The sequence below is a fragment of the Oncorhynchus gorbuscha genome, linkage group LG12, assembly GCF_021184085.1.
Source record: "Oncorhynchus gorbuscha isolate QuinsamMale2020 ecotype Even-year linkage group LG12, OgorEven_v1.0, whole genome shotgun sequence".
NCBI classification, from domain to species: domain Eukaryota; kingdom Metazoa; phylum Chordata; class Actinopteri; order Salmoniformes; family Salmonidae; genus Oncorhynchus; species Oncorhynchus gorbuscha.
In genome coordinates, this window is record NC_060184.1 from 63,972,783 (window position 1) to 63,996,344 (window position 23,562).

General features: G+C 44.4%; 1 protein-coding gene across 4 annotated transcripts in view; it reads left to right on the forward strand.

Moving 5' to 3' along the window:
- Window positions 1–10,881: 10,881 nt before the first annotated feature.
- Window positions 10,882–23,562, forward strand: part of LOC123990223 (aristaless-related homeobox protein-like) — a 28,913-nt gene continuing 16,232 nt past the window's right edge. For 2 of the 4 annotated variants that reach the window (XM_046290795.1, XM_046290796.1), the window contains exons 1-4: window positions 10,882–11,332; window positions 11,813–12,389; window positions 14,697–14,742; window positions 16,586–16,917. In XM_046290795.1, coding sequence (XP_046146751.1) covers window positions 11,146–11,332; window positions 11,813–12,389; window positions 14,697–14,742; window positions 16,586–16,917 — 1,142 coding nt within the window. In that variant the 5' untranslated portion in view covers window positions 10,882–11,145. Of the gene's footprint in view, window positions 11,333–11,812; window positions 12,390–14,696; window positions 14,743–16,585; window positions 16,930–23,562 lie in introns of all 4 variants that reach the window. The other 2 variants (XM_046290797.1, XM_046290798.1) reach the window with 2 other exon arrangements.

A 23,562-nucleotide genomic window follows, 5' to 3' on the forward strand; every position in this document is an offset into this window, starting at 1 on the left:
ATCCACTCTCCTGTCTATTTCTTTTCTTTTTGGGAGGTGTAAGACTAGGGTAAATGATGGCAATTCTCATAGCGAGGCGCAAATAAACTCTGTGCGGCAGAAGTAACTGTTCTCCAGCGAGGCGTGCAGTTGCCGCGGGCGCCCCGCTGCGAAGCAGTTAGGGTGCCGCTTCTCAGACGAGAAAGCCCAATTGCGCAAAATATCGCGACCCAGTCTGCGGAAATTGATCTCCTCCTTGGATGGAAAAAAAGTGATTTTAATTTCGCCTCCGAGTTTGATGATGGAATTCTAGAGTATTTGTCACCTCTCCAGGTAGGCCTGTGTGTTTTAAGAGAGGCTGAAGGAGTGAAGAATGGAGGAAAGTAGCCTATTCCATCCAGATGGTTGTATCTATGCATGAGTGAGTGGGTAGTAAATGGTTTGTTATTAGAGGCCTGCTGGACTCAATGTCTTGATGGAAAAAGGCATCCATATTTTAGCTCACCTGATACAAACCCAATCCACCCACCCAGCACGAGGCCTTCACACAGCACGTCAGATTATCTGGACCAGTCTGCATTTTGACACGGTTGAAACATAGACAAATATTTAATAACAAATATTTCTTATTGTCTGTCACTTGTCTGTTATATGGCGTAAAAAATACAAAACTTGAACACAACAAAACAATTGTCTTGTGAGAAGGCCTTGCCACGGGCTATACCAAAGACTGAATATCTCCTATCCCTCCTTTTCTCCTCTCCACTTCTCTCTCTCTCTCTCAACCTCTCTGAGTTGAGTCTCTCCTGCATTCTACACCACTAATGCTATGCAAATGTTTTAATATAAAGATAAAGACTGTTGCCATGCGTTACGCTCTCCTGGTTCATGCCCTCAGGTTTCCACGGCGATAGTTCTAACACAAGAGCAATATTCGGGAGACATTAAACAGTGCCCTCTCTGACACACACACAAACACACATACACACACTCTCTACACATGCCTTTTAGCACCCACTCCCAGTTTCTAACACATCACAGTGTCACAGAATAGAAAATTACACTCTCCACCCACAGAGAAAATTGCTTTGGAATTGCTTGGTTATAAAGATGTGCTTTAAGAGGTAGAGAAAAAAGATAAGTAATACAAAAAAAACACAGCACACAAACATAATTACTTTAGCGCTCTGTGGACAATTCGTACTGCTGGTTAATCAGTGGATTTACCAATTATATATCAGAAGATATTTGTGGAGTGTGTATGTGTTGTGGTGTGTGTGTGGGAGGGGGGGGATACGTGTGAACGAGAGAGCAAGAGAAAAGAGGAAATGTTGAATTACTCATGAATACATTACTTTTCCATCTCGCCAAGCTAAGCAGAAATGCAATCATCGCTGCTTAGAGGACTGTCTGGAATGCTTCAGCTGATGGTCCCCTCTTGAGGGCAAAGGTCAATCAGGGGTCACACTAGGTTAAAGGTCAAAGGTCTTCCTGAGTGATGAAAACAGTAGAGGAAGGAGCTTGGTGTCGCCTTAGTCTTGACGAGTCAAGCAGAGGAACTGGAGAAGAGGAAGGTAGAAGATGAGATTTAGGAAAGGAAATGAAAGAGAAGGTAAAGGGTATCATCAACTGTTATGGAGATAGAGATGTAAAGAGATAAATGATTTCCCTGATAATGGTTTTGGCACTAAGTCTCCTATGAATGAACTATGATCAGACTTTAAAGGACAGTAAGGGAGGAAGGAAAGTCATAACAAACGACATACAGAGAAAAGTAGAACAGCGGAACATGGATAACAGAGGACACTTGAATTGAATGTTCAGTCTCTCTATCTCTCACTCTGTCTATCAGTGAGTCTGTTAAATCCCACCTTTCTTGACCCCTGGGCGACTCCCACAGGGACAGAGAGTGTGCAGTTATGACTTCCTTACTGTGGGGGGGACTGTGTGTATGTGTGTGAGGGTGTGTGTGTGTGTGAGAGTGTGTGTGTGCGTGCATCTGTGTGTGCATTTCTTACTTCCTAACCGCGGGGTGTGTATGGGGCCAGGCGATGGGAGAGGAATAAATCCCAATAGAGATTGCAGGGCTATGCTGCCTCCCACTGGGCACCACCAGACCTGCAGGCCGGGATCCAAGAGCTGTTCTCCCACTAAATGGTTCAGAGGGGCTGCAGAGGCGACCGAACCACCACCCCACACACTGGGGCTGCCTACGACCTAATGATGATGCTACAGACACAGACACACACACACTTTGACACACACACAGATATACTCACACACAACACACAAGCACACCCAAACCCACAGAAAATGACAGACTCTCCTCAGGTCTTCATCCCACTTCATGCCACTCAAAACCTCTGACACAAACAATACCAATACAATGCACTGCACTGTACTACACTCTCTCTCTCTCTCACACACACACACACACACACACACACACACACACACACACACACACACACACACACACACACACACACACACACACACACACACACACACACACACACACACACACACACACACACACACACACACAAACACAAAAAGTTTTGCACACACACAAACACACACTTCCCTCTGACAGCCATGCACCCCTGACCACTCTATTTTCCATCTAAATGTAACAATATGATAACTGTCGAATGCTGTAAAGGAAGATGGGGAACGGGTGAAGAGAGAAAGAGAGGAGAAGAGTAATAGAATGACTGGCATCATGCCACATCGCTGGGCACAACGTCTGACCACCCTCCACACACACACAGCCCACACTGTGTCTTTACGTGTCCCACCCACTCCGGCCATTTTGTGGCGGCCCGGGGAGCTAATTCCATCTGAGATGAAGTGTCTGACAAGCCACTGGGTAGCTGCCGTGATCAGGATCCAAATCCAGCAACACTGAATGCCCCTCAGGAGGACATTGCGGCACTACATGCCTCATTACCAGCTCACAAGGCTCACTGTGGCGGCCATTTTGTGCCAACCGCAGAGTGTCTGCTACCCAGTTTCCCTCTAGAGGGTAATAAAGATGCCTGAGGTTACTGAAGTAAATACAGACATGTAAGAGTGATCCACTTAAATGTTTCCAACTTTGTCTCGTTTATCATAATGGCAGCTTCAAAGACATCCTAGAACTATAGGCGATGATTTGATACATGCTGTTACTAGGCCTCGTACTGTTGGACATCAAGTCTCTTCAACATCAAGTTCACTCATCTGCCTGATATGCTACCAACCTCGGCCACAAGGTGCTAAAATCACCCAATTCAATATGGTTCTGAGGGCCTTAAACCCATGTCCGCACAGGAACACATCAAAACACCCGGGGCCCTTGTGCCCATGCAGCTCCAGCTACAAATCTGTCCCACCTCCAAAGCCCTCCAAGCATCTTCAATCTGGTCTCAATGAGTTAAAGTAGAGGTTTTGTTTGGCCCTGGCCTCAGCCATGGAAAGCGCACAAATGTCCAAGGCTTTAGGTCAAGCATCAGTGGAAATGGCCCATTATTACAGAATCTGACCACCTTGTTTACACCACACACTCTGCTCAATCCAGATCCAAAAGAACCTCAAATGTTTTATCTTTTGGCATCTGCAGTGCCAACTCTGAGAGAACGTTTAACTTGAATCAAAGCAGCTGAATACTGGGATAAATCTCCAAGGGTTTAGGCCTATTAACACATCTCCAAAATAGCCTATGAACTGATTAGCCATTTTCTTATAAAGGCATTTTTTTCACATTGTAATGCAGTTTATCCTATCACGCCGATTGTTTCTATAATTTACATAAAACTCAGACAAGGTCAGATACCAGTGAGGTCCTTAATTTTTCCTAATCAACCATCATTTGCATCATGCCATCCACCACATTATTGCTGCTAACTGAATAAATGGACTTCTTCAGACTTGAGTGGGACAGGTACATTTTGATAAGCTCACCAGATAATTAATTTGCATACATTACTTTGATTATCTCATAAAGGGGAGAGGTGATTCTTCTGCACCAATTGTTTGGAACTCTATTAACTGAACGGCTGCAATCAATAAAAGGGAAAATGCACACAAGTTCATGAGTTCTGTCACCTTCGCGCTACCCGTTTCGAGCTTGCCTACTAGTGGAGACACAACAGTATCAGCAAACACCGTCGATGGACTTATAACAGCAAGTGGCTCGAGTGCCTTGATCCCTGCGATCAAAGCTGAGCGGAGAAAATGGGGGCGGCCAGATTGCTGCAGTGAACGTGCCTGATTTATCTCGTGTTCATTTACAATTCATTGGAATCGGGAAGGGCCCTGGGTAGACGCCGCAGACATCTTTCCTGGTCATCTGTAGAATGTAGGCTAAGAACGCCCTATAGAACGAAACCATGCACACAACGAGGTCTTACATGTGCTCCTTGGGCTTCTCAAAACAGTACCGCATAAATAGGCGACCACACATATCGCAGTAGATACGCTTGATGACTACAAAGTGTATTTTTTATTGTCATCATATTCTGTGATATTGGAGAATGGTTGGTTGCAACATATTTCATGAGCTTAACGTTGTATATGCATGGGCCAAAACACATTTGTAACATAAAGGCCAGCATGCATGGGACTTCTGCTAACAGGCTTTTCTTAAGCAGAGTGATGGGCCCTGGGTTTATTTTTACTTAATCATTGAGGAGAATGAAGCCTAATCTTGGGGTTGAAATATTTAAGTCATTAATTATTTTCCTTACATAAGGGACTAATTATCCAGTCAGTTGAGTGAAATTAGAGCCCTTTGTTTTTTATCAGACCACATTATGGTTGGAAATTACCGATGATGACTACATGTGCCGACGACTTTGTTGTTCCGATCATCGCCTGTCATTCTGAACCTCTCGCTAACAAAGTCATTAAATTGACTCCCTCGCGCTTTCATTATGCGGGGTTGTTAATAACCGCTAATTAACGTTGCTTACACGCGCCTTTAAAAGCCCCAAGCCCCATCCGTATCTCTCTCTTTCTTTCTCTCCTCCTGCTAGCCTGCCCAGGCAGAGCAGCATCCAATTACTTAACAGCGAAAGAATGAAGACAAGACACCGGCAGCGGGGCCACGACACTGGAACCTCGTGCGGGTGGATAACCTCAATGGCTCATATTCGTGTTGCATATTCTGTCAGATTCTGTCTGAACACAGGCTTTAACAACGTGTCACTATGACTGCGTTTACACAGGCATCCCAATTCTGATATTTTGTTCTACTAATTGGCATTTGACCAAGCAGATCAGCTGATTGGAAAGATATCTGATGCGATTGGTCAAAAGACAGATTTGTAGACCAGATATCAGAATTAGGCTGCCTGTGTAAACCCAGGGTCTTTGATATACGGTATCCTTGGGACGTCCATACCCCCCCACTGAAGGTGACATTTAATAGGGATAAAGTAAGAGTAAGATTTTATTTATTTATTTACAATGATGGCCTAGGTTAGCTGCTTTGTTCAGGTGCAGAACAACAGCTCGGGAATTCGATCCAACTAGTCCAAAATTCTAACCACTAGGCTACCTGCCGCTCCAGGATTAGTTAAGGGTTACGGTTAGGTCAGTCAACGCACAGAGAGAAAGAGAGAGCGAGAGAGATGTTGGTTGGTTACAATGGTGCCTGACCTGATAGACCTAGAACCTGTGTTGAACACCAAATATATATGTACAACTCTGGCCTAGTAGCATATGACAGATCTTCACAGTGTATATAATGGACACGAGACTTGCATCAGAGACATTCTACAACCCAGCTTCCCCAACATAATATTCATAGAAGGCTATATGAATAATCGCATCATATAAATCACCACGTGATGTGACGTCAGAAGATAAACCACATTTACTCTCAAGGAAAACAATCACGAGATCGGCTTGTTGATTAATTATGCAATTATGCGTAATTGTCGAAAATCAGCCTTAACCAACGGAATAAAATATGTTAATTAATTAAAATCAAGACGTAAACCCTTACATTTTGTAATGAGCACTTGCTGTCAGTTAATGTTACTCCAGTTCACAAGTCTCTGATTATTAGGCTATTAATGGGTTATTAGGCAGATCTCTCTCCAGATGCAGTGACAGACAGGTTGATTAGTCCAGAAGATGGCGCGCGTGGAATGGATGGAAATAATATGGAGGTCGTTGGTCCAACCTTTTACGCATTTGTGTGGACACAATGGACACGAAAAGAGACAGAGGCACGCACACACACACACACACACACACACACACACACACACACACACACACACACACACACACACACACACACACACACACACACACACACACACACACACACACACACACACACACACACACACACACACACACACACACACACACACACACACAATATCACATTGCAAAGCGGTGATCCATGGAACACTAGCTGGAAACGTTCCTAGATCTAAGCATTTTGAACGACACACCTGTGGTTAGGCCATATCCTTAACCACTGCCCCGGGACCTGTTGCTGTTTAACTTATACTAGAGATGGGGTGTGGAAGAACTGACCCTAAAGTCAGTAGTCTGCTGAAAGTGACCCCCAATACTTAGCCTAGTAAATTGACCCTGTGGTGAAAATGGTTTCTAGTGCCTATTCTGTTGCACATTAGGCTACACTTGCACGAATTCCAATTGTGACTATAACAGCAAAGTAACACAATACACTACATAAGTGCATCGGGTGTAAAAAAATTATCAAGTTAGGGTGTTATGAAAATACAAAACACACTTTGGCAAAGGGTAAAAGAGAGGGGGAACGGAAAGAGCTCGAGCCACAGTCGGGCACTGCCTCCCCTCCTTCCCCAACTTCTGCCACCCGCATGCGGCGCGCTAAATAGAGCGAACATTGAAAATGTGAAAATTGCGCTTATTTCGTCCCTCGCTAATGTGTGCTGGCATAATTAGTGCGTTTAAACAAAGCGCGGATGTCCTGCTGGCTCAAACCGCGGCTGACATCTCTCTTTTCACGGGTTAATAACAGAGCGCGGATAAATGAATCAAATCGTGGCCCCCAAATTACATAGCGACGCTAAATACCCGTCTGTATTACATGCATCTGTTTGTGACCGCGGAGGAGAAAAAACGGAACATTTTATATTGTTATTAAATCTCATTACTTTGCTGATCTGAGAGCAGAAAACGAGGCCTGGAGTTTCTGACTCAATAAACGCGGTGAATTGTTTGTAATTGTCAGTAACGAGGAACATTTTGTTATGGTCACACGTTAGAGGCCTAATTAGAATGAATGAATGAAACCCTGCCTGCAATTTGCACCAAGATGAGTGAATCGTTTTGAAATAAGATCTGGCATACAAATAATGCGTCATCCTTAAAATGCATTCAATTCAATTAATTCAATATCCTGTTGAATATTTTCTATGACAGAACTGAATCTTGGGCATCTCCTGGCCATGGATCTACCGTGCGCTCTAACCAGAAAACCTAATTCATTTATTTTCACAAAATAACAATACCGTTCTTTGGAAATCCATGAACGAGAACTCAAACAATCAGAAGGTTCTATCACTTTTAAAAAGTTTTACAATTTTCTGAAGATATGTTTTATTGTTATTTTTCATGTTCTTCTGAATCTTAGTAACTGGGCAGCCACATAAAGGGAGAGAAGCAGAAGAAAGAAAGAAAGAGTCAATTGTAGCTTGTTGAAGTTTTGGGATTGAATTCTGAAAATGATCCTTTTAAAAGTGATGGGCTTGCGAGGCGAAGGATGGGGTCACGCCATTTTCAGCGGGTTAAAAAGACTTTCATTTAAAATTACATTCTCGATCCATCTCCCCTCTCTGGCGCCAGCCTGCAAGGCGTCCCGGCTCCCCACGCGCCTTCTCATCATCGCCATGCACCTTCACTTTTTAAGTCAATCATCCGGCAAGCAGACCATCTGATCGCCTCTGCAATTGCCGGAGAGAGGCTACGCAATTAGTGTTTCGTGTTGAAACAGTGTGTGTGTGTGTGTGTGTGCGTGCGTGCGTGCGTGTGCGTGAGAGATGGAAGGTGACAGGGCTTTTGAGAGCGTTTCTGTGGCTTTTGAGAGCGTTCTGTGTAATCAATAGCAATCAATTTATCAAATTGTCATGATAATTTGGTAGTTATCGCAGTGATTGTTTGATTATATTTACAGCTAATATAATGCAATTGTTCGTTGAAAATGAGAGTGTATGAAGGTGCTCTACTGTAAAAATCCTTATTGTATTATAAAACATCTAGCCTGTAATCTTACATTTGTCCCGTGTTTTTCTAATTTGTCCTGGGAATACACAATATTAAAGTCCTAGTTTGCATTAGGCCTAATATAGGCCTACAGAATAAAATATGTCACTATTATTCGGAATATTTATAAGATTACATAGGCCGAGAGTTTGGTATTTTTCATTTTCTCTCTTATTAGATAGGCTATGGATCCGAGGGACTTGATGGAATTAAAGTAGGCTATAAAACGAGGGTGACAAGGCTCACAGTAAACTATGAAATAATACTGACATTGCCAAACGGCCTATCGAAATATGGATTATTTAGTTGAGTTAAATAATCCAGCCAGGTCAACAGTGAAGCTCTCCCAATCTCACATCAGAATTAGACATTCATCCATGTTTGTCAAATGTCACATTTTTCTGTTGTTCCAAACGTCACATTTCGTGTTTAAGGTGATGTTTAGGCATTAACCTCGAATTTTTAAGGTTAGGGTTAAGTTTAGCCATTAACTCTGAAATCTTAAAGTCCAGCGTTTCCCAAACTCAGTCCTCGGGACCTCAAGGGGTGGCCATTTATTTTTGGCCCTAACACTACACAGCTGATTCAAATGATCAAAGCTTGATGATTAGTTGATTATTTGAATCGCCTGTGTAGTGCTAGGCAAAAAAGGAAAACGTGCACCCCTTGGGGTCCCGAGGACCGAGTTTGGGAAACCCTGGGTTAGGCATTAACTCTGAATGGTTAAGGTAAGTGTTAAGATCTGCGATAGCCTTCAAATAAAAATATCGAAAACAACTTTCGATTGCTGGATCCGGACATGCAACTTTTGGCACCAGAGGTAAGTTTCGGCATTAACTCTGATAGGCTTAAAACAAAAATATATAAAACTACTTTCAATCATTGGATTTGAACATGCAACTGTTGGCACCAGAGGTAGATGCTTACGCTCATCTATAACACCCGAGCAAAAGCGAAACCTGAAGGTAACAGAGCTCACTGTTGCCCCTAGTGGCCGGTTTCCACATCTAACTTCCTCAGACATGGATGCACATCAAATACTGACTTGTTTCATGGGTGCAGCCCGCAATCATGCATCAGTTCAGCCCTTCAGTTAATGGAAAACTCCACCTCAAAACTATCTTTTGATATTTGTTTAGTCCATTGTTGATACACTCCCAAAATGTTTTGCATGTCAGTGTGAAAAATGTCACGCTGCTTGTTTAGCGAGAACAAGCTCCTCCCAATTTGGCCCATACACAAACTCGGGACCTCTGTCTTGCTAGCACACGTCTTCCCTCAACTGTTTTACCCGATTGTACCACCTCAAAAGCGAACTAATGAGGCAACACAAGAGGGACACTTCAGGCTGACAAAGTTTCACACATTGCCATGTGCTACATTCAACAGGGGCCTCCCGAGTGGCACAGCGGTCTAAGGCATTGCATCGCAGTGCTAGAGGTGTCAGTACAGATCCGGGTTCGATCCAACCCATGAGCCGGCACAAGAAATTGGCACAGCATAGTCCGGGATAGGGGAGGGTTTGGTCGGCTGGGATGTCCTTGTCCCATCGCGCTCTAGCGACTCCTTGTGGCGGCCGGGCGCATGCATGCTGACTTCGGTTGCCAGCTGTACGATGTTTCCTCTGACAGTTTTGGTGCGGCTGGCTTCCGGGTTAAGCAGGTCAGTGTGTCAGGAAGCAGTGCGGCTTGGCGGGGTAGTTTTTCGGAGGACACGTGGCTCTTCGCCTTTCCCGAGTCTGTACAGGAGTTGCAGCAATGGGGACAAGACTGTAATCACGAAATTGGAGAGAAAAAAGGGTAAAAAGTACCATAAATAAATAAAAACGTACTCAACGGCGACCCCAGCATTGAGCTAAGCGCCACTGTAGATCCGGGTCACGGCACCACTGTAAAGGGCATCACGCTGCTTGCTTAGCGAGTACCACCTCAACCCGATTTGGCCCATAACTCGTGTGAACTCAGGACCTCACAAACACCTGACCGCCCTTCTCAAGCATCTTAGTCAATCTCGCCACCTCAAAAGCTAGCGGGAGACTTCAGGCTGAGGAGTAAGTTTCACACATCCCATCCCATCCCAACATACAGTATATAACCTTCAAAATACAGAAATACAGAAATATGCGTTTTGCATCACATGATGCTGCGTTTTGCAACATACCTGCTGTATGTTTGTATTTTGAAAGTTATATACAATATATATTGAAAACTTGATTGCTGACATGCAAAACATTTTAGACTATGTCAACAATTAACTAATGAAACAAATACCCAAAGATAGTTTTTGGGTGGAATTTTCCTTTAACTGAAGGGCTGAACTATGATGAATGATTATTTAACTCAACAAAATAACCCATATTTGGATAGGCCAATATAATGTCTTTATTATTGTTGTTGTTGTTGTAATTATTATTATTATTATTGTTACTATTGTTGGGCTATTATAATTATTATTAGCAGCATATTATTTGTAGGCCTACAATATCCTTTTGAAATCCAAAAGGAAAATCGAATACTGAGTTCAATCCATCGGAACCGGGTTCCACCGCAAGCTTTGTTTTTCTCCGTTTCTCCAAAATTAAGTTTAACAGCTAAAATATATAAAGCTTCTCTTTCCCCGACGCGAGCCAATCAGGGGATATAACACACGTCAATGCGAACACGCGGAGAGCGGGGCTTGAGCCAGCCAACAGTTTCTGTCATTAACGGTGGGTAGGGAGGGATAGTGAGAGGAACAATCTCGGAACGTCAGAGAGAGAGAGAGAGAGAGAGAGAGAGAGAGAGAGAGAGAGGGGGAAATTGAGAGAGTGAGGGAAAGAGAGAGAAAGAAAGAGAGTGAGGGAGGGTGAGTGAGGATCATATTTAGGCTACTGCCGCTCTCCTGTCAAATAAGCGCTTCACTAAACAGATCAAAATGACTAGTCAGTTCGAAGAAGATATCCACGACCGGGGAGAATGTAAGAGTAAATCGCCCACTCTGCTCTCCTCCTATTGTATAGACAGTATTCTGGGCCGACCGAGCCCCTGTAAAGTCAGGCTGATAGGGGCGCAAAGTTTGACAGCTCTACCCGGGAGACAGGAGCACGACAAGCAGACCGAAGGTAAGACAACCCCGCTTATGAAAACATGGCTCGCCAACTTGGGAAAGGGTTGCTAAATGCTCCAATGACATGTTTTGGTTGTTGAATATAGGCAATATAACGGTGTGTGTTTATAACATGATAATAAACCATCAACATAAAGCATTGGCTACAGCTGACTGCAGAATGGAAGTAAACATTTGCTAATAATGGTCCATCAGATGTAAAAGTGTCTGAGGTTGTGCGACAGTGGAAAATAAGATATCTGTCAACTTTATCGTCGATACGATACATAGGCTACTCAAATGTGCATGCAATTGTAGACAGAAATAATACATTTTCAAGTTTATTCAAACATTCTCACTTTAATGCATTGTGCATAACTTTGCATTGGACTGTGCGCCTTGTTGCGCTCCGGTCTCCATTTGCTTTTCCTGCACTTACACATGTCTCGTCGTCCTCTCCATAACTTTGACACCCTCACTATCGGCTCGACTAAAGATCCCCTATCCCTAGACACAGACATGCACCTTCCACCAAAGATGCGCCGGCTCTACGGACCAGGGGGGAAGTACCTGGACCACGGCCGGGGTTTAGTTCATGACATAGGGGAGAAATTGGACAAGGAGAGGCTCCTGGTGGACCAAGCCTGCGAGAGCCTCAAAATCATCCAGGCTCCACAGGTGAGCATCAGCCGGAGCAAATCGTACAGGGAGAACGCCTCCCTGATCCGGGGAGAGGGAGGCCAGAGTCCCACTGAAGGGCCGGAAGATGGGCCTGGACTAAGGCTGGGCGAGTTAGGGTCGATGAAGTTTGACGAGGACGCGGGAAAAGAGGAGGAGAGCTGCGGGGAGACGATGGGTCTCTCCCCGAAGGACGACGAGAGGGAGAGCCTCCACGCCGGGGATGGAGACGTGAGGGACGGCGAGGACAGCGTGTGTCTGTCGGCAGGCAGTGATTCGGAGGAAGGGATGCTAAAACGCAAGCAAAGAAGATACAGGACTACATTCACCAGCTATCAGCTGGAGGAGCTGGAGAGGGCTTTCCAGAAGACACACTACCCGGACGTCTTCACCAGGTACAGTATTATCTACAGTTACAGCACACAATCAGGTATTCATTCAGATGCAACATCCCTGACATTAACGCCATCATTGTTGTAACACCTACAACAATGTCACCCAACCATGACAACATTTCGTTAAATGCACGGTTTGGATAGAAGTTTCTATTTCACGGCACACTTTTTTTCGTCTAAGCCCCATTAGTTGTATGCTACATAACGAACAACAAGTAGCAGTGTGCCTACTTTAGTAATAATACTAATCATAGTAATAATAACGGAATAGTTGAAGTTGGAAAATATAACATTATTTTATCTTTACAGAGCCTGAGATACAACTACCAGAGGCAAACATATAACTCAGAATAATGTGAAAGAATGTCACAAATCTGCTATATCATACAATGGTGTATCAACTTTTATAACATGAGGTCAAACACGCATAAGCTTTGTCATTTATGATACCTATATTTGAATTGTGATGTATGTGGTAACAACATTAAAACCCTTTATCGTCACTATTTATTTATGTAATAAATAGTAGGCCTAAAAAACAGTCCACTTTTTATCCACTTAGGTAATTCAACCCAGCTATAATTCGAGACTGATGAGTTGACACCTACCATGTAGGCGAATCAGTGCCTTACATAAGGCAGGACAATATCTTAAAGTGGGAGAACCAATCCGTTTTGTCACATTTACCTAATCTCATTGTTATCGGCGATATGGATATTATTCTCATATGGAAAATTAGCTGGTGGCAGCTCGTCCGTGCGCACTGCTGATCTATTTAACGAAATGTAGGATTCTGAGCCTGCCCAAGCTCAAGAGTATAAAACGCACACACACATACACCCACACACATGCACACACACGATGACGCGCACGTCAACTCTTTCTTTATTCATTCAGTAGCTGAAGGTCTAGGCTACGCATCTCGAGAGAACAGAGAACGTGAAAACAGCATTTCACACAAATCATCTGTTCCTGACAATTAAAGGCAAATAATGTTTTTGCCAGTGTCAAATATGAAATCGTGTCTATGTTTTCATTTTTGTTAAGGCTACACATATAATTCTATTTCAGACTCATTATGTTTTGCTCCACAATCACGACATGGAATGCAATAGTTTTTCTTCTGACTGATGAATTGAGAGTAAGTCACTGCTAAGGCTGCTCTAAATAAAAAATACAAATACAAATATAAATAAATGTTTAAATGTAACCTTTATTTAACTAGGCAAGTCAGTTAAGAACAAATTCTTATTTACATTGACGGCCTACCGGGGAACAGTGAGTTAACTGCCTTGTTCAGGGGAAGAACGACAGATTTATCTCTATTTATCTTGTCAGATCGGGGATTCGATTCAGCAACCTTTCGGTTACTGACCCAACGCTCTAACCACTACGCTACCTGCCTCTAGATACGTTTTTTAAATTACATTTAAAAAAAAACATTTTATACACGAGTAAGTCCTACTTCTTTTTTTGATGCAATAGACTACAAAATGTAGGCCTTTAAGGGAATTTCAAATGTAAGTATTTTTTTCAACCATTAATGAAAACCTAATATTATTGTAAAAGCTAATGTATTCTAGCTAGGCCTATGTGTTTTCAGGACCCCACATGTAGAGTTGAATATTTAGATTTGAGATGAGATTTTTCTCATTAGCCTATTATCTTATTATAATTGTACTATTACCGAATGGAATATTACTATGCATAACGAAATGTAAAACATGCTTCAGAATGTCAATTTTTTTCATGCATGCAGCAGACAGACTGGTTAGCCTATCACTTTCAGTAAGGTAAATCATCTGTAGAACACGTTCAAGATAAGGAATATAAATTATGTTTTAAACGGGGATTTGGAAAATATTATTTAACAATGGCAACATGAGCCAAATAATAAATATGCTATTGTTGATCGATGTTTTTGTGCGTTTATTATTTCTAAGGCGAAATTGTGGTAATCAATTTGTGCATGTATAGACTTCTATTTCAGCCAAGCGCATGATGTCTTTGTAATAGTTTGGATGTCATTATTTCCAAATTCCACCATTATGTTGTTCCACTGACTCTAAAGAAAGCCATTGTATAAGGCAGCTATTATGGGAAAAAAAGACAGATTACAATACAATCACCCTGACAATTTTCCTCAAACCATCGTAAGGAAAATAGCATAAAGGACCGTCGTTTCTCTGTGGGTTTTCGGTGTCTAAAAAATAACTATTTTCTTGTATTGTTACGGGTGCGGGAGAGATAAAAAAAAACATTCGAGTTCTTGATCAAAAACGGTAACCTCTTTTCTTGCCTTTTCAGAGAAGAGCTTGCGATGCGGCTGGATCTGACCGAGGCGCGCGTCCAAGTAAGTGGCTTTTTAACGTTTTATTGCTGCAATTACGGCCGACTGTCGCTTTCAACTAAAATTGTTATATAATAACACTTAAACATTTCAAATAGGTTATTGAAATAAATAGGCTACCAAATTAGAAACGAATATAAAGGCCAGTACCACTTAGACTTAGAGTATGTAATGAAACAATTCCTATTTTATTATTATTAGGTCTTTGTCTTGTTATAATAATCAAAAACGTCAAATGCATATTTATACCATGTAGGCCTAACATTATTTCCAAGCATCTTCAGATTTACACCTTCATAGAATCAGAATTTTACTAAGTCTATAATTATTTGTATTTCCCAATATTCCTACGTTATTTGCTGTTTTTTTGTGTTGACATGACGCATACAATAAAGTTGGCACAAGTTCAGGCCTTTAGCAGTAGATATATAGATAAAAGTCTTTATGAGGGTCTGAGTGATTTACTACCCTGAAATGTGTTAAATGACCCCAATCGCTGCGTAGCGAAGCTCCATCCTGTTATTGGAAGTTATTACATGCACCGAGGGACGTTTTAACGGTAATTAAGCGGACGCGGACGATTCATAAAAGCGCACTTAGTCCAAGAGCAAACACGAGCTATTCTCAGGGAGAAAATGGTGTTTGAATTACCATCGCCGGAACGAGAGAGAGAGAGAGAGAGGAGGTGTATGAGGTGGAGAGGGAGGAAGAGAGAGAGAGAGGGAGGGGGAGATGGAGATGGAGAGAAAGAGAAGAGAGGAGAGGGGAGGGGAGAAAGGGGTGGCTGCAGAATAATGCTATTTGATTTCTCATTTTGTGATTGCAATAGAGCCGCATTGATCCGATGCTTTGCACTTGGAGCGAATGAGGGACCATTAAATGTGTTTGCTCCCCCCCCCCCTCCGATCTCTCCATAGAGAGCGTGGCTTGCATGTATTAGCCCAGGGCTCATAACCAAAGAGACAGTTCAAACACAGCGATGCTCCATCCGGGGTTACGGCCGGTATAAAACAACAGATGTCCCTTCGCCGGACCGTAGGTGAACAAATCACTTAACGGGCGCCATCGGGAGGTGATAAAACTCGTACATTCCCGAGGGGCGGTGTAATGCTAAACAGCTTCCAACGGAATAGTGTGTGTGTGTGTGTGCGCGCGCGCAGGGCTAATATCGTTCACTTTCTCTTACTGTTGACATTTTCTTCCATTGTTAGAGCCCCTGTTTCAGCAGCGCAATAGGCAAGAGGGGGGGGGCGTGGGAAAGTTAAATACCCTTTGGAAATGACTTGTTCAACATTTTGAAGAATTTAATTTAAAGCGCATTAATTGTTATTGGACTCTGTTCAGCTGCTATTCTCCCCATCTTTTGTTAACACGGTTCTTAATTACGGCGCGCCACACCGATCTCAGTCTATCAGTCAGACTGCAGGGGGAACTGATTTTAATTAGCTAACTTTAGACTAACGGACCATGAGGGAGCGCGGGTTTTAGTGCTTGTGTAATTACCGCTGACTTTCTGCCTGTTTGTCACCTCATGAACCAGAGCGATGGGATCTTCCGTTTACACAGGAGCTTGTGCTCGAGCAGGTTCGATGTGGCACAGCAAGGGTTTCCCGGTCTTCCAAATATAGGCAGCTGCCTAAATAACCTTGTCACCTTATATCGCTCCAAAGTTGTTCATGTTTCTCAATATCAATTTGTAGGAAGCCAGCATAGGCAGACACCTTTGTTTTTATTCTGCTAAAATGTATCTATTCAATCAATCTAATAAACCCATACAAAATTAAATGTAGCCTACGTATTTCTATGTTAGCTAACCTCTGACCTCTCTCCCACTCTCTCTCTATAGGTATGGTTTCAGAATCGTCGTGCTAAGTGGCGTAAGCGTGAAAAGGCAGGTGTCCAGACGCACCCCTCTGGACTCCCTTTCCCTGGCCCCCTGTCAGCCGCCCACCCCCTCAGCCACTACCTGGATGGGGGTCCCTTTCCCCCACACCCTCACCCTGTCCTAGAGTCTGCCTGGACAGCTGCTGCTGCTGCAGCAGCTGCATTTCCTGGTCTAGCTCATCCCCATAGCAACCACTCAGGCCAGCACCTAGGGACACCGCTGGGCCTCGGAACATTCCTGGGTACAGCCGCAATGTTCCGTCACCCCGCCTTCATGGGACCCACCTTCGGCAGGTGAGACAATAGGTACCTCTACTTTCATAAACTTGTATACTTAACACCTGTACTGTAACCTATAACACCACCTCACACCTGTACTGTATCCTATAATAACACCTCACACCTGTACTGTACCCTATAACACCACCTCACTACTGTACCCTATAACACCATCTCACACCTGACTGTACCCTATAACACCACCTCACTACTGTACCTTATAACACCATCTCACACCTGTACTGTGTCCTATAACACCACCTCACACCTGACTGTACCCTATAACACCACCTCACTACTGTACCTTATAACACCATCTCACACCTGTACTGTACCATATAACACCATCTCACACCTGTACTGTATCCTATAACACCACCTCACACCTGTACCCTATAACACCACCTCGCTATTGTACCCTATAACACCACCTCAGAACTGTACTGTATCCTATAACACCAACTCACACCTGTACTTTACCCTATAACACCACCTCACCACTGTACTGTACCCCATAACACCATCTCACACCTGTACTGTACCCTATAACACCACCTCACTACTGTACCTTATAACACCATCTCACACCTGTATCGTACCCTATAACACCATCTCACACCTGTACTGTACCCTATAACACCACCTCACACCTGTACCCTATAACACAACCTCACACCTGTACTGTACCCTATAACACCACCTCACTACTGTACCCTATAACACCACCTCACTACTGTACCCGAATAACACCACCTCACACCTGTACTGTATCCTATAACACCATCTCATACCTGTACTGTATCCTATAACACCACCTCACACCTGTACTGTACCCTATAACACCACCTCACTACTGTACTGTACCCCATAACACCATCTACATTTACATTTACATTTAAGTCATTTAGCAGACGCTCTTATCCAGAGCGACTTACAAATTGGTGCATTCACCTTATGACATCCAGTGGAACAGTCACTTTACAATAGTGCATCTAAATCTTAAAGGGGGGGGGTGAGAAGGATTACTTATCCTATCCTAGGTATTCCTTAAAGAGGTGGGGTTTCAGGTGTCTCCGGAAGGTGGTGATTGACTCCGCTGTCCTGGCGTCGTGAGGGAGTTTGTTCCACCATTGGGGGGGCCAGAGCAGCAAACAGTTTTGACTGGGCTGAGCGGGAACTGTACTTCCTCAGTGGTAGGGAGGCGAGCAGGCCAGAGGTGGATGAACGCAGTGCCCTTGTTTGGGTGTAGGGCCTGATCAGAGCCTGGAGGTACTGAGGTGCCGTTCCCCTCACAGCTCCGTAGGCAAGCACCATGGTCTTGTAGCGGATGCGAGCTTCAACTGGAAGCCAGTGGAGAGAGCAGAGGAGCGGGGTGACGTGAGAGAACTTGGGAAGGTTGAACACCAGACGGGCTGCGGCGTTCTGGATGAGTTGTAGGGGTTTAATGGCACAGGCAGGGAGCCCAGCCAACAGCGAGTTGCAGTAATCCAGACGGGAGATGACAAGTGCCTGGATTAGGACCTGCGCCGCTTCCTGTGTGAGGCAGGGTCGTACTCTGCGGATGTTGTAGAGCATGAACCTACAGGAACGGGCCACCGCCTTGATGTTAGTTGAGAACGACAGGGTGTTGTCCAGGAACACAACCAAGGTTCTTAGCGCTCTGGGAGGAGGACACAATGGAGTTGTCAACCGTGATGGCGAGATCATGGAACGGGCAGTCCTTCCCCGGGAGGAAGAGCAGCTCCGTCTTGCCGAGGTTCAGCTTGAGGTGGTGATCCGTCATCCACACTGATATGTCTGCCAGACATGCAGAGATGCGATTCGCCACCTGGTCATCAGAAGGGGGAAAGGAGAAGATTAATTGACATAGAGAGTCAAAGGATGCAGAAAGGGAGGAGAGGAGGGTTGAGGAGGCAGAATCAGGAGATAGGTTGGAGAAGGTTTGAGCAGAGGGAAGAGATGATAGGATGGAAGAGGAGAGAGTAGCGGGGGAGAGAGAGCGAAGGTTGGGACGGCGCGATACCATCCGAGTAGGGGCAGTGTGGGAGGTGTTGGATGAGAGCGAGAGGGAAAAGGATACAAGGTAGTGGTCGGAGACTTGGAGGGGAGTTGCAATGAGGTTAGTGGAAGAACAGCATCTAGTAAAGATGAGGTCGAGCGTATTGCCTGCCTTGTGAGTAGGGGGGGAAGGTGAGAGGGTGAGGTCAAAAGAGGAGACGAGTGGAAAGAAGGAGGCAGAGAGGAATGAGTCAAAGGTAGACGTGGGGAGGTTAAAGTCACCCAGAACTGTGAGAGGAGAGCCGTCCTCAGGAAAGGAGCTTATCAAGGCATCAAGCTCATTGATGAACTCTCCGAGGGAAACTGGAGGGCGATAAATGATAAGGATGTTAAGCTTGAAAGGGCTGGTAACTGTGACAGCATGGAATTCAAAGGAGGCGATAGACAGATGGGTAAGGGGAGAAAGAGAGAATGACCACTTGGGAGAGATGAGGATCCCGGTGCCACCACCCCGCTGACCAGAAGCTCTCGGGGTGTGCGAGAACACGTGGGCGGACGAAGAGAGAGCAGTAGGAGTAGCAGTGTTGTCTGTGGTGATCCATGTTTCCGTCAGTGCCAAGAAGTCGAGGGACTGGAGGGAGGCATAGGCTGAGATGAACTCTGCCTTGTTGGCCGCAGATCGGCAGTTCCAGAGGCTACCGGAGACCTGGAACTCCACGTGGGTCGTGCTCGCTGGGACCACCAGATTAGGGTGGCCGCGGCCACGCGGTGTGGAGCGTTTGTATGGTCTGTGCAGAGAGGAGAGAACAGGGATAGACAGACACATAGTTGACAGGCTACAGAAGAGGCTACACTAATGCAAAGGAGATTGGAATGACAAGTGGACTACACGTCTCGAATGTTCAGAAAGTTAAGCTTACGTAGCAAGAATCTTATTGACTAAAATGATTAAAATGATATAGTACTGCTGAAGTAGGCTAGCTGACAGTGGCTGCATTGTTGACTTTGTAGGCTAGCTGGCAGTGGCTGCGTTGTTGACACTACACTAATCAAGTCGTTCCGTTGAGTGTAATAGTTTCTACAGTGCTGCTATTCGGGGGCTAGCTGGCTAGCTAGCAGTGTTGATTACGTTACGTTGCGTTAAAAGAACGACAATAGCTGGCTAGCTAACCTAGAAAATCGCTCTAGACTACACAATTATCTTTGATACAAAGACGGCTATGTAGCTAGCTATGTAGCTAGCTACTATCAAACAAATCAAACCGTTGTACTGTAATGAAATGAAATTAAAATGTGATACTACCTGTGAATGCGACCGGGTTGTTGAGTTCTATTCGGAAGACGTTGGCTAGCTGTTGGCTAGCTAGCAGAGTCTCCTACGTTAAGGACGACAAATAGCTGGCTAGCTAACCTCGGTAAATTAAGATAATCACTCTAAGACTACACACTCTAAACTACACAATTATCTTGGATACGAAGACATAAAGACAGCTATGTAGCTAGCTAACACTACATTAATCAAGTCCTTCAGTTGAGTGTAATAGTTTCTACAGTGCTGCTAATCGGTGGACGTTTGCTAGCTGGCTAGCTGCTGGGCAGAGCAGTGAAGACTACGTTAGGACGACGAAATACGGTAATTGCGCAATTATCTTTGATACAAAGACAGCTATGTAGCTAGCTAAGAAGAAATTGCTAAGATTAGACAAATCAAACCGTTGTACTATAATGAAATGTAATGAAAAGGTTATACTACCTGCGGAGCGAAGTGCCGATGCGACCGCTCGCTCCAACCCGGAAGTAACACACCTGTACTGTACCCGAATACTGTACCTGTACTGTACCCTATAACACCACCTCACTACTGTACCTTATAACACCATCTCACACCTGTACTGTACCCTATAACACCATCTCACACCTGTACTGTATCCTATAACACCACCTCACACCTGTACCCTATAACACCACCTCACACCTGTACTGTGCCCTATAACACTACCGCACACCTATACTGTACCCTATAACACCACCTCAGACCTGTACTGTATCCTATAACACCAACTCACACCTGTACTTTACCCTATACCACCTCACTACTGTACCCTATAACACCATCTCACACCTGTACTGTACCCTATAACACCACCTCACACCTGTACCCTATAACACCACCTCACACCTGTAGTGTACCCTATTACACTACCTCACTACGGTACCCCATAACACCATCTCACACCTGTATTGTACCCTATAACACCACCTCACTACTGTACCCTATAACACCACCTCACTACTGTACCCTATAACACCATCTCACACCTGTACTGTACCCTGTAACACCATCTCACTACTGTACCCTAAAACACCATCTCACAACAACTGTACTGTATCCTATAACACCACATCATACCTGTACTGTATCCTATAACACCACCTCACTACTGTACCTTATAACACCATCTCACACCTGTACTGTACCCTATAACACCATCTCACACCTGTACTGTATCCTATAACACCACCTCACACCTGTACCCTATAACACCACCTCACACCTGTACTGTGCCCTATAACACCACCTCACACCTGTACACACTACTATACTGTACCCTATAACACCACCTCAGACCTGTACTGTATCCTATAACACCAACTCACACCTGTACTTTACCCTATACCACCTCACTACTGTACCCTATAACACCATCTCACACCTGTACTGTACCCTATAACACCACCTCACACCTGTACCCTATAACACCACCTCACACCTGTAGTGTACCCTATTACACTACCTCACTACGGTACCCCATAACACCATCTCACACCTGTATTGTACCCTATAACACCACCTCACTACTGTACCCTATAACACCACCTCACTACTGTACCCTATAACACCATCTCACACCTGTACTGTACCCTGTAACACCATCTCACTACTGTACCCTAAAACACCATCTCACAACAACTGTACTGTATCCTATAACACCACATCATACCTGTACTGTATCCTATAACACCATCTCACACCTGCACTGTATCCTATAAAACCATCTCACACCTGTACTGTACCCTATAACACCACCTCACTACTGTACACTATAACACCATCTCACACCTGTACTGTATCCTATAACACCAACTCACACCTGTACCCTATAACACCACCTCACTACTGTACCCTATAACACCACCTCAGACCTGTAATGTACCCAATAACACCACCTCACACCTGTACTGTTCCCTATAACACCACCTCAATACTGTACTACCCTATAACACCACCTCACACCTGTACACCACCTCACTACTGTTCCCTATAACACCACCTCACCACCTGTACTGTATCCTATAACACCACCTCACTACTGTACTGTACCCCATAACACCATCCCACACCTGTACTGTACCCTATAACACCATCTCACACCTGTACTGTACACTATAACACCACCTCATTACTGTACTGTACCCTAAAACACCACCTCACACCTGTACCCTATAACACCACCTCACACCTGTACTGTACCCTATAACACCACCTCAATACTGTACCCGAATAACACCACCTCACTACTGTATCCTATAACACCAACTCATACCTGTACTGTACCCTATAACACCACCTCACACCTGTACTGTATCCTATAACACCACCTCACTACTGTACTGTACCCCATAACACCATCCCACACCTGTACTGTACCCTATAACACCATCTCACACCTGTACTGTACCCTATAACACCACCTCACTACTGTACTGTACCCCATAACACCATCTCACACCTGTACTGTACCCTATAACATCATCTTACACCTGTACTGTACCCTATAACACCACCTCACACCTGTACTGTACCCTATAACACCACCTCACTACTGTACTGTACCCCATAACACCATCTCACACCTGTACTGTACCCTATAACATCATCTTACACCTGTACTGTACCCTATAACACCACCTCACACCTGTACTGTACCCTATAACACCTCACTACTGTACCCTATAACACCACCTCACTACTGTACCCTATAACACCACCTCACACCTGTACTGTACCCAAAAACACCACCTCACACCTGTACTGTACCCCATAACACCACCTCAATACTCTACCCCATAACACCACCTCACACCTGTACTGTATCCTATAACACCACCTCACTACTGTACCCTATAACACCATCTCTAACCTGTACTGTAACCTATACCACCACCTCACTACTGTACCCTATAACACCACCTCACTACTGTACCCTATAACACCACCTCATACCTGTACTGTATCCTATAACACCACCTCACACCTGTACTGTACCCTATAACACCACCTCACACCTGTACTGTACCCTATAACACCACCTCACTACTGTACCCTATAACACCACCTCACACCTGTACTGTAACCTATAACACCACCTCACACCTGTACTGTACCCTATAACACCACCTCACTACTGTACCCTATAACACCATCTCACTACTGTACCCTATAACACCACCTCACACCTGTACTGTATCCTATAACACCACCTCACACCTGTACTGTACCCTATAACACCACCTCACTACTGTACTGTACCCCATAACACCATCCCACACCTGTACTGTACCCTATAACACCATCTCACACCTGTACTGTACCCTATAACA